At 42.8% G+C, this 15,790-nt stretch overlaps 1 protein-coding gene across 1 annotated transcript; it reads right to left on the bottom strand.

The window, feature by feature from the left end:
- Positions 1-1,163: 1,163 nt before the first annotated feature.
- Positions 1,164-13,234, bottom strand: ZNF330 (zinc finger protein 330). The gene is made up of 10 exons (XM_008500782.2): positions 13,098-13,234; positions 11,752-11,881; positions 11,474-11,493; positions 11,288-11,358; positions 9,086-9,165; positions 7,789-7,915; positions 6,994-7,098; positions 4,752-4,798; positions 3,860-3,977; positions 1,164-3,222 (listed from the first exon to the last, which is right to left on the bottom strand). The coding sequence occupies exons 2-10, from the start codon at positions 11,869-11,871 to the stop codon at positions 2,945-2,947; spliced, it is 966 nt and encodes a 321-aa protein (XP_008499004.1). The 5' UTR covers positions 11,872-11,881; positions 13,098-13,234; the 3' UTR covers positions 1,164-2,944.
- Between the last annotated feature and the right edge of the window lie 2,556 nt (positions 13,235-15,790).

Raw genomic sequence — 15,790 nt, 5'->3', positions numbered from 1 at the left:
ATTTCATCACCTTTATTCTGTCCCAAACCAGGACAATCTGACTCCTGCCCCACTAGGAGGAGCACCCTGTGGCACTGCACTCTTAAATACATGGGGTTTGCATGGAGTTTTTGTGTAACCAGGCACCAAGTCATTTACTCCAGTGACCTGAAAAATCAGCTTTTTGAGAGAAGCAGTTCAGCAGGCACCCAAAAGTCCTTGGCAGACTGTGTCTGAACAGGGATAAGATCCTGTGTGTTGTACAATGTCCCTCATCAGTACTCACAGCATGCTCACCTTCAGGTTTAGGAACACCTGTATCACCTGCTGAATTCAGAAGAAAAAGTAAATGGATCACTCGTTTGCATTTTGGGTATGGAGATGGCACATTGCCCTGTCAGCTCCTCCAAGACACCTCAGAGAAGACAAATAGCAATGGAGACAAACAGAGCAGACAGGACTGGAAGTTTGTCCCAGCCCTGTTTCTCAATAAAGTTAGGATACACGATCACTCCATTCCACCCTGTTTCTGTAATTTACCTTAAATAACCAAAATCATGCCCTTTCTGTGCAAGCAAGCTCTGAGGGCCTATCTCCAACAGACCAATCACTTTTAACTTTACTAAATAAGCAGGGAAGGATGAGAAAGTGCAAATCATAGCATCACACTCTGCCTGTTCTGTCACAAATTGACCAACTCCATGAGTAGCCTCCTCTAGCTTGAATCCACCAGGTTACTTTAAAGCAGCTTCAGCTTGCTTGGTTTGAGCCCTCAAAGCCACCACCACAGCTCTAATGCCTGGGCCCTATTTCCACCCTCCTAGCAGAGGCATTTTCTGACAAAAGCACAAAAAAAACCCCAAGTGCTTGTCCACTGGGTGGTGACCTTGCTAAATCACAGCAGGTATCCTGAGCATCTTCTGTAAAGCAGTGTTGTGGCCTCCCCTATCACAGGAACACACATGGGCTCTGCGGGATTGATCTTGCAAGGATCAGCACCAGGACATTTCAGTGAGAAAATGATTAATTCTTTACTTTGCTTATGATAATTAATTCTGTTACATCATCAGCCTTTGGCACAGCCAGTGAGAGTAGCAGATTTCATGTGGGGAAAAATGTAATTCAAGAGCCAAAACCTTAAAGGGGAATTTTGTGCAGTTAAGTAATAATGTGAATAAATTACACAGAAGCAGCTACAACTTCATGGATATGCAGAAACTCACATACTATTCTCAGTCCTCAATAAGACTGTAAAGTTGTATAATTGCTTTGAATTTCAAACATTAGCCAAAGTAAAAAACTGGCAGAGTGGTTGGAACTGACCAGCCACAGATGAACTCAGCTGTGCCAGGTTTCAGATCAAGTTGAGCAGAAACTCTACCAGGGGCTAATTTCACAAATAAATAATTGCTGCTGAACTGGCAGCCATCCCAGCTCTCTCACTTTGAGCTTGGTTTTGCAAAAAGTGGGTCAAGACATCTGTAATGTACATAATTTAAGGTGGAAAGGTCTTTGCCAGCACATGAAACTGGATGGCCCTAGAGTTTCAGGTTTTGAAGGGGATCTGGCTTTCAGACAGTGCATTAAGTGATTTTGTCTCCAGCTCTGATGGCAAGCACTGATCAGGTCATGTCCCTCTCTCCAGTACAGTTTATTCCCTCAGCTACCATAACCAAGTTGAACTCTTTGTCAGTTCTGTCTTGGATGCATTCTGGCTCATTTCTTTTATGCATTGGGTATGAGAGGCATTCAGGAGGGAAGTATCAAGGCCAGGTTCCCTCAATCCTGTTTTGTTAGGAAATGCTCATTTGGCAATCCCAACATCTCTAAAAATTACTCTCCATAGGCTATGTTCTGCCAACATGTGACCTTTAGCTGTAAAGAAACAGTAGAGAAAACACCACAAAAGTATTCTATAATCAGTTCAGATATTTGACATATTACAAGAAACAGCTCTCTTGAATTTAAGCATGGCATTTAAAAAGCTGGAGTAACACTTGAGGTGACTGCCCTTGTATCTTGACCTGTCTGCTGTTGAAGCTGATACCCTCTCAACAGTCCCCTACAGAAGGAAAGGAAACACTAACACTTAATGAGCAAACTGGTAATTAACACGTTGACTTCCAAATCAGAACCCTGGAAACACTTCTGGGTGTGTGGTTGTTTTCTGTCAGGTCTCTTTTTTTTTGTATCATGTACAAGGAAAAGAGTTGAAGACCAGGCAAGGAAGAAACCAGTCTCTTCTTGATCTAATGAGAAATTATCTTAGATTTTAGTGGCAGAGAGGATACACCAACATTTTTATTGCAATGATTTTTTTATTATCTGGGGTGCACTTGGAATGACTGCCTATAGCCCCACTGATCAATAACCAGTGATAAAAATGCTGGGCAAGTAATGTTCAGGTACACAGAGGACTACATTGATTTGCTTTACCTACATAAACAAGGAAGTTCTTTTAGTGTCAATTTACACTATGCATACCACCTGCTTTCCAGCTGTTCAAGGGGGATCAATATTTATAGCAATTCATTAGAAAATGCAGTTGACCTTTATTGTGCAGACAGAAAAAAAAAAAGCTGTCACCAACCCACCACTACATTATTTTTACTAAATCAGTTAACAAAATCATTGTAAAAAATAATTTCTGATGCACAATTGGAAAAACTTGTACTGTTCTCCAATGTTCCTGTATTGATAGGAGAAAATGGCACTGAACAATTATAGTAGGTAACTCGAGGACAAAACTACTTCTGTTGCTTAGAAGAATAAAAATATTCCCATTTTCTCCTCCAGTCACAAGCCCAATATTGGTTTATATATAAAAAACAAAAAACTTCACTTGGAATCACTGCAGAAGTCTCACTGTTCTCTCTTTATGTAAGTACCTGACAGAGCTGCCCTCCTGACCTGTACATAACTCAAGTGAAGTGCTCCTTCCATGTGCTTTTTTCTTGCCAGCATCCTAAGCTTCATCTTCTGGCTCCTCATAATGTGCATACCCACTAGCATAGGTCCTCCCTAAATTCAGATTGCTGAACACATCTGTGGTCTCCGTGTCCGAGTCCTTCCCTCCCTCATCATTCTCATCCTCCTCATCATCTTCTGCTTCACAGTCATCAAATTCATTCAGATTCAGATCTCCAGCCTTGGGGGAGGACAGGTTCTTCCAGTAGGCATCATAACCAGAAGCTCCATCTGCATCTTCACCCCCAGCTTGTCGGCCAAACTTCAAAGAGCGCGCTGCAGGCAGAGAAAAATCATCAGGTTTTCTCCCCTCAGCAGCAATTTGAGCAGAGCATCTGACATTTCTCTCTCCTCTGCACAGGGCACACAATGTCAGCATTTTTTCTAGATCTGACATTTTCATATTTAATCCTCACTCTGAAAACTTTCCTGCTACACACAGGCTGTCACCCTGCAGCCAAGTCCGCGTAGAAAATAAATGCCCCCTTTTTATCTGTGATTTGGGTTTTAAACCTATGATTTGGGGTTTAGGATAAAGTTTTGCTTCTCTAGCCAAGAAAACCTGGATGTGCTTTGCAGATGCAATACACACTGTGATTTATTCAGGAGTGGTTTGGGTAGATTGTATGCATGCCACCAAATCCCAATTAGAAATTCATTAGCCAGCTTCTTGCAGATGAAATAAAGGTTTAAGAGGTAATGTTTTTTGTAATTTTTCCATAACTAAAATCTCAACAGAAGTTTTGTGTTGGGATCAATTACTGGTTAAGAATGAGAGACTGATCTGATTCTAGAACTCTAGAACTAAGTAACCACAAAGTTCTCTCCAAAACAAACGCAGCAAAGCTTTGCAACACTACTGAGAGTTATCAGACCAGTGGAGTTTTTATAATTTGTTAGCTAAGGGGCTTACTTGACATGCTAAGATCCTTTGTCTGCTGAGTTTCATGGCCACATTTGGGGCAGGGAGGCTCTTTTCCTTTTTCCTGCTTGAAAACCTTACTTCGCACGTGATCATCACAAAAGCAAGCCTGTGGGGTGAAGGGGGAAGAAAAAGGCAAAAAGTTTAATGATAGAAGCATACTTTTCAGGAAGAAGCAAGGAAATAGTGTCTAACAGCAGCAGGATTTTCTGGTTGGGATTAAAATTTCATGAGCTCTATCTGCACTGGAACTGGAGTCTGTGCACAAAACAATCACTTCTGTGTTGGAGTTTCGTGGCTTCCTGGGGAAGAGGTTGGATAAAAGGGCTGATAAACAAGTAGAGAAAGTACTAAAGGACTGGATTATAGTGCTGCCCACAAGGAGCCTGGCAAACTTTGCCTTCTGTTGACAAGTTTTAATAAAACACAATCAGAGATTTATGCCAGGACATAACTTGCAGTTGCCCAAAGGCAAGAGCCTTCCCATGTTTAGCACCAGGGTGGGAGTGACGATACAAGGGGAAAGAAATCATCTGGAATATGAAATTGATGCCATGGGAGACTGCAGGGAAACACAAAGGGCAAGAAGTGTAAGATCAGGCAAAGAACTAGCACCTGAAGAAATATGGACAAGGGTGATGATAAAGCAGGTGAAATTTTTATATAAAAAATTATTTCTGAATGTGTAAAAGCAAAAGCTGTGCATCAACAAATGAGCCTATCCATGTGTAGAACTGGATTAGCTGCAGAGAGAATTTCTACTAGATCTGGGCTGCAGTGTTTTCTGGTCAGATTAGCACTTGACTGCCAACCTCAAACTTTAATTGGATCAAAAGTTACTCCAAAGCTTTGGATTCTGTTCAAGAACAAGGAGACTCTTTACCTTACAACGCAGGCATGAATGCTGCCCAAGCCTGTTACAGGAAACACCTGTTGGGGAAAATCAATAAGTAAAATTCAGTACATGGAAACTGCAGGTCACTCATGTTTATAAAACCTTGTAAAAGTATGTAGAATGTAACTGAACCATTTATTCTAAATTCCCTGACACAACTGCAGCTTGGCAATACCAATCAGTCATTTTATGATACAGTACCATTTTACTAGTTTTTCAAGTCTAAGTCTCATTGCAATAATGTAGTTTGAAACAAAAAGTAAGAGTTGAAGAGGGGGGGAAAAGTTTAACTATTTCTTGATTTTTCCAGACTTTTAAAACCAAGTTTCAGAACCAATTTGGTATTAAGTGATCATTCTTTTCTTTTCTTACCACATCAAAAGCAGTGCAGGCATTTTAGTCACTTTAAACACTGCCATGGGCAGCCTTTAGTGCCTCTATCATTTAAATGAGGTGTGAGGACACTGAAAGCACACAAACTTTCAGACCTAGAACAGTTGTTTAGTTCTGTATTTTCTGTCATAATCTCTGGAAATGCACTTTATTGCACACAACTTGGTATGAAAATCTGTCTCAAAGAACTGAAGCTTGCACGTCAGCTGTAAAGAACAGAATTGGTGCTCAAAATCTGTTGCCTTGAAGCTTGAAATTGATTCTCAAGTCCACTAGAGGGAGTATAGCAAAGGCAACCACACATGAACTGGTAATAACATAAAAGCTGTGTGAAGTTACTCCTCAAGAAGCAAAATTAGGTATTTTATCCATCTCTGAGCAAGTAATCAATCCATCCCTCCTTGCCTAACCTCTGTGACAACAAATGTTTGGTTCTGAACTAATAAATATCATGAGTTCTCCACATGTGCAGGCCAGCCATGAGATTTAGAGCTCATTCATGTGTTCAACAATTGAACTGGGAATGCTAATGCATGGATATTCAAACATCTCTGGAATATCTGCACTTTAACAAAGTCCTCTCAGATACTGAGGGAAAGTAACAGAACCTTCTTGACAGCTCAAGTGGGATTTAGACTAAAAGTGCACAACTGCATTTCAGTATTCTGTAAAAGTTCAGGTTTTATAATCTTGTTGCCACACACTGATTAGAAAAGCTGCCCTTCTACCAAGACTGCACTGGGCCACAAAACACTGAACACAGTGAAAATCCTCAAAGGCAACTTCACTATTCAGGGTGTGATATCACAGCTGTGAATTCAAAGGTTTCCACAACCACCGAAAAAACCATTCTTGTGGAACAGTTGTTTCTGCTTCAATATTGTTATGCAGGAAGATATTGTGGCAGAATACATCAAGAAAAACTAATCAAGGCTTAGAAAACAGCTGGCTGGTAAAGTAGATGGGAGATGAAAAGGAGAGGAGAGATTATACTGAAGACATAGACTATAGTAACATTGAAATCAACAAATATTCTGGCTTGGGAGAAATCAATTAGAACAAGAAACGAGGTGGCTCTGAAGAAAAGAGTCATATATATCTTATATATGACAAAGAGCAGGCTGAATTTCCATAATAATGACTGAAAATGGTGTAGTCAAAACACAGGCATACAAGTTGTGGAAGGGTCAAATGCTTGTCTCACAAGATAAGCAAATAGTAGTTAATGGTTGGCAGAAAAAGACTTCTAGAAAAGATAAGTGATTTCAAAATTTTCTTTGTTTTGGGTTTTTTCAACTTTCCTTAAAGCATCTCTCAGACACAGATAAGTAGTGCACTTCCCTGCTAAGTCAGGGAAGGCCACCACGTAGGGAAATGCACCAGAGGCTGAAAAGTGGAACATTACCAGTTGAGAACTACAAGGCCATTCCCAGGGTGTGCAGAGAAGCAGAAAGGTCAGAAAGCAAAAGCTCAGCTTGAGGCAAATTTGGCCAGAGATGCCACAAAGTTTGAGAGAGTTCTTCAGATATGTCAACAACGAGCAGAAAGAGAGGAATAATATTGGTGCCCTGTGAAACAGGAGAGGTGAACTAGTGACCAGCCATGTTGAAGAGGCAGAGGTTCTCAGTACCTTTTTCAGTACCTTTCTCAGTGCTTTCAGGTTCCAACCCCTAGAAACAAAAGTCCAGGTTGATACAGACACAGACCTGCACCAGGGGCCCTCTTCTCCAGTCGTGGAAAGTTTGGAAAATGTGATGGAAAGAAGTATGGAGCACAGAGGAAGCAACTGGAGAGTCTGCTTAGCTGTGGTGAAAGGGACTGTGAATAACTTACTTACATTTAAATGTTTCTGCTTCCAAAACTTGGCAGCTGGCTTGATGTTCAAACTGATCATCTTCACAGAGGAAATTGTGGCAAAAAGAGCAGGCAAATATTCTGCCTCCTAAAAGATTTAGCAAGGCAAAATAATCAGCAATAGGCATAAGTATCAAGTTCTGCTCTGCAAACACTTTAGGAAATAGATGTGACTAAGGAGCTGTTGTCCCTTCTGTCACATTTTTCTACAAAGTCCTAAATTAGATACTGCAATCTACTATTACACTGAAAAATACCATGTTCCCTACAATACAAGGCAGCATAAATATAAAGCAAGTATTAATTCTAGTCCTTACTTTCTTTTTAGTTTGAATATGGCATTAAGTATTTTTCTGAGATCACAGTCTCCCTAATATTGTCTTCTTCCCTCCCACCCTGAAATCTCTGATGCACACTTGAAATCAACACTTCAAAGGACTGCACAAAGGGAGACCAGTATGCAACTGGTAAGCAACTGGGAACCCAAATACCTGTACCAATGCAGATGGATGGAGTGGAAAAGGCAGAAAATTGCTGACAATCTAGTGTTTAAGGACTCTGCTGATAGGAGAGTTAATAGGTTAGATTAAACAAACATCCCTGAGCTGAGCACTGCCTGTTCTTGAGCATTTACACTCCCCAAGGTCTATGCCTTGCTTTGGAGACAAACTGCAAGGACTGAAGATTTACAAAGCTATGTTAAAAATATAAGTTCAATAACTTAAGCAACCTGAGGAGAAAAGTGTCATTTAGATCCTATTTATTGAGAGCAACCTACCATGGTCCCAGACAGTTCTTTCACACTCAATGCACTCTGCATCTGCAAGAGGGCAGATACAGGCGTGGGTGCTGAGACACTTCCTTCCGTGGCACACCCAGGCTTCACAGAAATCACAGATTGCACCCTGAAATCACAGAAATTACAATTAAAGTCTTGGGACTGATGTAATATGAGAGAGGGAGTCTCATATTCTGTAGCCTTAAATGCACCCATATATCTGTTCTCTCAGTGGGTTCATTCTAATTGAGCAAGTGTGTAACCTGTATTCCCATAGAGCTCCTCCAGAGTTCCACTTCTTTGTTTGATATTAATTTCTGCAGGATTAAATATAATGAGAAATAACTCATTTTATAAAACAAGATAGCATCTTGTTCTCTCTTTCTGTATTTGATGCATGAAAATTGCCTCCCAGCTGAAAAGTGAGATAGCAATAACATAAATAACAATATTCTGGCAAAAATGCCATTTCAAAGAAGTCCTGAAAAATGCCACTGGGCTACAACAGCTGAAATAATTTGCTCTGATTTTAAGCCATGCTGTATTGGGACACAAGCTCTGCAGACAGCAGAGATCCAATAACTCATTAAAAACTAGACTCCTTAATTTCTGTTTTGATTAAGAACTGCCAGGTCTAAACATCAACCATCCTTTAACTGCAGCCTTCTCAGCCCATGTGTAACAAACTACCAAGTGTATTACACGCATCCAAAACTAAGAAAACAATGCTAAATCCAAATTAATTGTTAAAAATAAAGCATCACTGAATCCATGGAATGAATTTAGGAACTGCAGACTGGAAAGGCAGGCTGTGTAACTGGGAAAAGCTGACTACCAACTGGAGAAACAGGACAGAGCTTTATTCCTTGCAGCATTTAGCTGAGAGGTTATGATGTGTCTTACTTTTCCAGAACAAAGTAACTGTCCTTCCAAGAACAAAAATGTTCTGTGACTGCCTCTGCTAAGAGCCCAAAGATGATCCTAGATTTTAATGGGCACTGGGAATTATTGGCTATGAGGAGCTGACCTGCAAGCTCCAGTGCTTTTAATGCATTTGTTTAGGGGCTGCTAGCACCACAGATCCATTAGGATCCAGGATATGTGTCAGAGTTTGCAGACATTGAATCTAAAAATGCTAAATCTGAGCTTCCAGTGTAAGGGAAAAATCAGTTTGGTTAGGAAAAAAAAAAAGGTATGGTACATGCAATGATTCAGTTGTTTTAATTCTTCTTTTCCAGAAAAGGTTTGCATGAAATAACCTCATAGCAGACAAAAAGCTGTAATTTTGTATACATACCACCATTGCCAGTCCTGTACTGTACACACCAGCATGTTTTATAACACAGTCAGAAGACTTCATCATGCATTTGGTTTTGCCTGTTTAAAAAAAGGGAAGCAACCACAAGAAAATGGCATTAAAACCAGTTCAGAAGGAATGTTCCTATCAGAGCAGTACATCAGACAAATGCCTGTACTTAATTATAAATGAAGGTAAAAATAATGCAAACAAATGCCTCCAAACTGCAGCTCACCCTCACACCTCTCTCAGATCAAATTAATTAGTCTGTTTCCAGCCACAATCAGAGACAGGGAGGTAATGTGTTGTCTTGCTATATGCTTTGAGGCACTGGCAAGAGTTTCAAATGTTAGAACAAACCCAAGAACAAAATAAAGGAGCAAGCCAAGCAATGACATCTTAAAAAGTTGGATTTAAAGCTGCTGCTAATTCTGTCCCACCATAAAAGCAGCATGTTCTACGAGCAGGGCTGAGATCCTCTGGGGGGAAAAAACCCAAAACAAAACATCTGATGATTTAGTTACTTACAAGTACTTGGATACTTATTTTTTGGTGGTGTTTTTTATTTCAACCACAGCAGAAAAAAAAAAAAAAATCCTTTCAAATGCAGGGAATGGGTGGGAGGAAAAGCCACAGCCTGTACTTAGAAGTCATTCTGACACAAGCAGTTAAGGCTGCAACATTTCCTTGCTCCTTGCCTCTGACAGAAATAAGTACCAGTAAGATCCACAGTCTGTATGCATTTTTACAAGAAAAAGAAAAAAAAAAAAACTTGTAGCCAGCCCAGGCTATTGCCATGGGGGTTTATAACTGATTTAAGCTGCCCTGCCAGGCCCCTTTGGTGTCTCTTTTTGCCTTCTTTGAGAAATCAGCAGAAGGGTGCTCCCTCCAAGCTTATTGAAGAGCTGGGAAAAATTCTACTCTGAGAATGTAATTAAATCCCAGTACGCATCAGCAGCAGAGTTTTGTATTAAATAACACCTCAGATTCCAACTGGCACACAGAGTAAGGACCAGGGGTGAGCAGTGTGAGGTGGTGAAGGTATTTCTGGGTCTGGAGCACTGCACTGCAGCTACCAACCCTCAGGGACTTCTCTAAGAAAGAGGCTGTTGATTTATAAGTGTCCCCAGAGCTTGATTAACCATCAAACAGCATTTGTCTCTGGAAATGCTGGTACTCAATATAATTGAGTTGTTTCTAGGGATGCTTTTCCTCCAGAAACATTACTGCAGATTAAGATAAATTCAGCAGCCAGGACTCAGCTGTATCAGGCACTGCAGGAGAGGCTGCATGGATTCAGGACTTCACTGCCTCATGACAGAAGGAAGATTTATGAAGGGTGACAAACCAACAGCCTGGATTCCTGAAATCCTTTGTATCTGCAGGTCCCTGCAAAGGTACTGGAAGCTGCAGGTGGCAGCAGCTCTGAGGGGCAAACTACAACACATTCAGATTGATTAATGACAAATTTAAAATCTGCAAGGAGGTATTGAAAGAGTAAAAGAACAGATTTCACCTCAAAGTATGAAATTATTATTTCATGTTATTGTTATTGATAATACCTGCAAGCAAGCAGCTGTTGGTTTTTGGTTGTTTTTTTTTTTAAAGGCTCATTTTAGCCAAGTTCTGCCCCTAGGAATCCTTCTCTTCTAATTTCAAAACATCAGCCCCCAGCACACATAAGTCACAGGAGCAGCAAATTACACTACAAAACCACACAAGGTGAATAATCTACTGTAGCTTGAGTTAATATTGAACTGCTCAGAAATGACAGCATCCCTAAAACCCAGGATTTATTGGTGTCTTGATGCCAGTCAGAGTATTATTAACTTTGCTGTTATGAAAACAATACTACACACAGCCAGTCTAGCAGAATGGGTCAGTCAGATGTTCTCAGCCCAAAAAGAGAGTCAGATGCTCTGCCAGAGGGCAAATACAAAAGACAAGTCCATGACCCAGACTTCAAAACCTTTGGGGATCAGAGGCACACACATTAGTGCAATGTGCATTAATGCAATGTGTGTTAGTGCAATGATCAAGCAAGATCTCTTCTCAAGGAGGATATTCACAGCAGATTTAAAAGAATCTAGTAGAAAAAAATCACAAAGGTACTTTAAGACAAAGGTGCTCTAACTGCTGTGAACTGACTCCACAAAAGGGCCTGACAGCAACACGTTTTCCTTCAGTTTTTTTTCTACTTACCACATTGTGCACAAATGGGTAATTTTTGAACAGAGTTACAGAAGTAGCAGAATGCTCTATTCTTCTGTCGTCTGGGGACATGGAGGGGAGAAAAAAGAAAGTGAGCATTAAAAAAAAAAAGGCTTCTAAAATGTTTGAAGCCAACTAATATTAAACTGTAGGGTTCAGAAAGGGAAAAATACTGACCTTTGGCACTTATCACACTCCTAGAGAGAATAAATAAAATAACAGGAGTTATTTTTATTCCAGGTTAAGTATGTAAAATTTACAGACCTCACAGGGACTCTGAATGAAGTTCTGCTGAGGAACCCAGCTTTTTCTCTATTATACCTTGATGCAAAGGTAACCTTAAATATAAAGGAAGGATGGCATTCTAGTGGCATTAAATACAGCCCATGTATTATCAGTGGGTGTAAATAACTTAAAAATAGGTATTGCAGTATAAAATACTCTGGTTATTTTACCATGGAAGCATTACAAGGGTGTTTGGCTAAATCTATGTTGGCTCTTGAAGCCCTGATCTGCTTCTCACGCTCCCGCCGGTTCTCAGCCTTCTTCCGAGCACCAGTCTTCTTCTTGGGCATCTCCCACTCCCTGGGGGAAGAAATAACCAGGAATGAGAGGAATGCACACAAAATGATGTATGGAAATAGAATCATAGAATTGGCTGGGTTGGAAGGGACCTCAGAGATCATCGAGTCCAACCCTTGATCCACTCCCGCTGCAGTTCCCAGCCCATGGCACTGAGTGCCACATCCAGGCTCTTTTGAAATATCTCCAGACACAGAGAATCCACTACTTCCCTGGGCAGCCCATTCCAATGCCTGATCACCCTCTCCAGAAAGAAATTCTTTCTAATCTCCAACCTAAACCTCCCCTGGCACAACTTGAGACCCTGCCCTCTTGTCTTGCTGAGAGTTGCCTGGGAAAAGAGCCCAACCCCCCCCCTGGCTCCAACCTCCTTTCAGGGAGTTGTAGAGAGTGATGAGGTCTCCCCTGAGCCTCCTCTTCTCCAGCCTCAACACCCCCAGCTCCCTCAGCCCTTTCTCACAGGACTTGTGCTGGATCCCTTCACAGCCTCCTTGCTCTTCTCTGGACCTGCTCCAGCACCTCAATCTCCTTCCTGAGCTGAGGGGCCCAGAACTGGACACAGGACTCAAGCTGTGGCCTCACCAGGGCTGAGCACAGGGGCAGAATCCCTTCCCTGGACCTGCTGGCCACGCTGTTCCTGATCCAGGCCAGGATGCCATTGGCCTTCTTGGCCACCTGGGCACACTGCTGGCTCCTGTTCAGCTTCCTGTCACCACTTCCAGCAGCGTTTCAGAGTTCTGTGGTTCTGACCCACGGCTCCAGTCCCGATGTGAAGTGCTCTAGGTGGCCCTGCTCTGGCAGGGGGGGGTTGGACTAGATGATCTTTCGAGGTCCCTTCCAACCCCAAGGATTCTATGATTCTATGTCCCTCACGGAACCGGCTGTGCTGCTTTGCTGCGGTTCCGATGCCCGAGGGCGCTCTGGGGCTCTGCTCCCCTCAGGCCCTGAGGGTGCAGGGGGGAGCCTGGGCCTGACTCCCGCATCCCGGACCCGCCGGTACCGCCTGCCGAACCGGGCCGCTCTCCCGACCTGGTTTCAGGCCGTTCAGTGAAACGCCAAGAGCAGGTTGGCCTTTAGGAAAAAGGAATACCAACAAGCAAAGCCCCAAGCGCAGTGCCGGTGCTCCGCTTCCCGCACTGTACCTCATCTGCTCCCTTTTACCCGAGGCCCCCAGACCCTGTCGCAACCAACCCCGATCGCCGTATTTCCCGGCACTGACCTCTGGGCAAGCCAGGGATCGCTTGGTAGCTCAAACGCGGGAGACGGGGACCGAGAGCGGGACCGGGACCGGGTCCTGGACTGGCACCGGCACCGCTCTCCCCTCAGCGTCCAGCGGAAGCCGGAAGCGGTCCAGTGCAGCGCGGTGCTCTGCCCGCCCGGCACAGCATGGCGCGGCAGGAAGGTTCCGAGAGAGCCCGCGGGGGCCCGGGACAGGGAGGGCGCCGTGTCCCGAGTGGGTGTGGGGATGGATGGATGGATGGACGGATGGAGGGATGGATGGATGAAGGGAGGGATGGGTGGATGGAGGGATGGATGAAGGAATGAAGGGATGGATGGAGGGATGGATGGATCAAGGGATTGATGGATCAAGGGATGGATGGAGGAATGGATGAAGGGATGGAGGGATCAAGGGATGGATGGATCGAGGGATGGATGAAGGGATGGGTGGATGAAGGGATGGATGGATGGATGAAGGGGTGGATGGATGGATGAAAGGATGGAGGGATGGATGAATAGATGGATGGATGGATGGATGAAAGGATGGATAGATGGAGGGATGGATGAAGGGATGAAGGGATGGATGGGTGGGTGGATGGATGGAAGGATGAAGGGATGGATGAAGGGATGGATGGATAGATGGAGGGATGGATGGGCCATTTGATGGTTCATCTAATTTGAGAGCCCTTCTCCCCAGCAAGTGAAGAAGCACTTTTTAGCTGTGGTCAGTAGCCGTGGCTATTTGCTATTTAACAACCAACCTGAGGGGAAAATATGAGTGTTTCTGAAACCTTAGAGCTTTTTGAGTTAATTTTTTTGTTTTTTAATTGAACACTGTTAATTATTAATATCCTTTAACTATGGTTGTGACCATCTTAGTCTGGCAGTCAGACACAATGAGAATAAGTGATGCAGCACTGGAAAAAAAACAAAGAGAAGATTTTAATCTTTTTAAGAATAATTAGCCAAGACAGCTAATTAACTTGAATGAATGAATAAATAAATGTATGAGTGCAGGTGTTGAAACAAATACCCAAATAACTACAAATCTCCACAGATGTGACCATTATCCTCTTATCTGAATTTTTACATAAACATATACGAGTGACAAAGACAGAGAAGTCTAGAAATACCCCGAGGGGGCAAGCAGATTTCTATCTTAGTGTCACTTCAATGTCTCTGAAGTAGTTGTTTTATCCTGTGAAACTGCAGCTGTCTCGATTATGTTCCCAAATCCATCCCCTAGATGGCAGGAGTCAGTCACTTCAGTCATGAATAGTCAAATACCTTTTCAGAACTGGGGAAGTGGCCTGGGGCTGTAGTACAGCTGAATAAATAATGAAGAATAATTAACAAGAATATAATATTATTATAGTAGATTATATAATATAATAATAATAATACTCTATATGGGAATTGCCAACATAGTATTTATGGAATTTCCACTGGCACTACTGGACTACTCTGTGTGGAACAAATGCAGACTGTTATTGTATCAAAGATATTTGTAGAAAGTCACCCTCGTTTTTAAAGGTGTTTTCAGTGACCCTTGCAAGAGAAGCCATGGAAGGATGCTGTGCCTGTCTCTCAAGTATCTTCATATATCAATTCAGAGATATTTTATATCTCTAAAATGTCTCCTATTACATTTTTCCTGCTTTGGGCCAGGATAAAGGTGATTTTCTGTCTTGTACTTTTGCTTTCAGCTCAGTCTCTGGTAAGCAGCTGCACTTGCTGGAATTAACAGCCAGTTTCTCAGTCAGTGTCTGCTGCTGGGACTGATAACTCCATGGTTATAGTTACAGCCAGAGCCTGGTGTGCAGAGCCAGGGACACTGCTCAGCTCTGAGGAACATTTTGCCCTCCAGAGGGAGAGGAGTAAAGAGGTCCCACCTGCAGCCTCCTCTGGGGAGGAATGGACAACACAGATGCCAGAATTGACCAGAGTATTCCATCCCATACACCTCATACTCAGTATCAATTTGAGGGATCATGAGGGTCAAATCCTTTCCTTCCCTTCCTGCTTCCCCTTCTTCCCCTGTCCCTGTTTCCTTCAGCATCCTGGGAGGATTCCATCCCTTCCTCTGCCTGTGCTCCTGATCCATCCCAGCCTGAATCCCTGTGTTCCTGCCTCCAGCTCCCAACTGCTGCTGACTCCAGGATTCCAGCCTGGACTTTCCCAGGGCTGCCCTGCAGCCTCGGTGGTGATGTGAGAGTTATTGGGGGGAGGAACGTGGGATCAATTTTCCTGTATATTTGTATATATTTAGCAATTTTTCCTATTTATCATTACTGTTTCATTAAAGTTGTGTAGTTTAGTTTCCAACCCATCGGTCTCTTTCCCTTATTCTCTCTCCTTTCTTTATCAGGGAGGAAAAGGGGATTCATAGAGAGCATCTGTCACTCGGTTTAATTGCCAGGCCAGTGTTAAACCCTGACAACCTTACAGGGAACTGGAACTCATGGTTTTGCTTCCCAGCCACTCTCTGTCCAGCTGAGGAACCAGGACAAAATCCTCAGAGCCTCCTTACACTGCCTGACAAAGATTTTTGTCCAGCCAAGGGTTTGCACAGCAGCACAAATATTGGTGACTTTCTCCCTTTTAAGCCAGGGAGAGCTGGCAGTGAGAGCCACCTGTAAACTGGTGTTTCCATTCAATGCTGTGATGACAGCACAGCTTTCCTGCTTGGGATTC

This window comes from Calypte anna, chromosome 4B (genome assembly GCF_003957555.1).
Source record: "Calypte anna isolate BGI_N300 chromosome 4B, bCalAnn1_v1.p, whole genome shotgun sequence".
Lineage (NCBI taxonomy): Eukaryota > Metazoa > Chordata > Aves > Apodiformes > Trochilidae > Calypte > Calypte anna.
This window is presented reverse-complemented; position numbering and strand designations above follow the sequence as displayed.

Coding starts and splice junctions, on each gene's coding strand:
- ZNF330 (XM_008500782.2), bottom strand. CDS start 11,871: ATGCCCAAGAAGAAGACTGGTGCTCGGAAGAAGGCTGAGAACCGGCGG. Junction 9,166..11,287: donor ACCCATTTGTGCACAATGTG/GTAAGTAGAAAA, acceptor TTTTTTAAACAG/GCAAAACCAAATGCATGATG. Junction 4,799..6,993: donor GGAAGCAGAAACATTTAAAT/GTAAGTAAGTTA, acceptor TTTCCCCAACAG/GTGTTTCCTGTAACAGGCTT.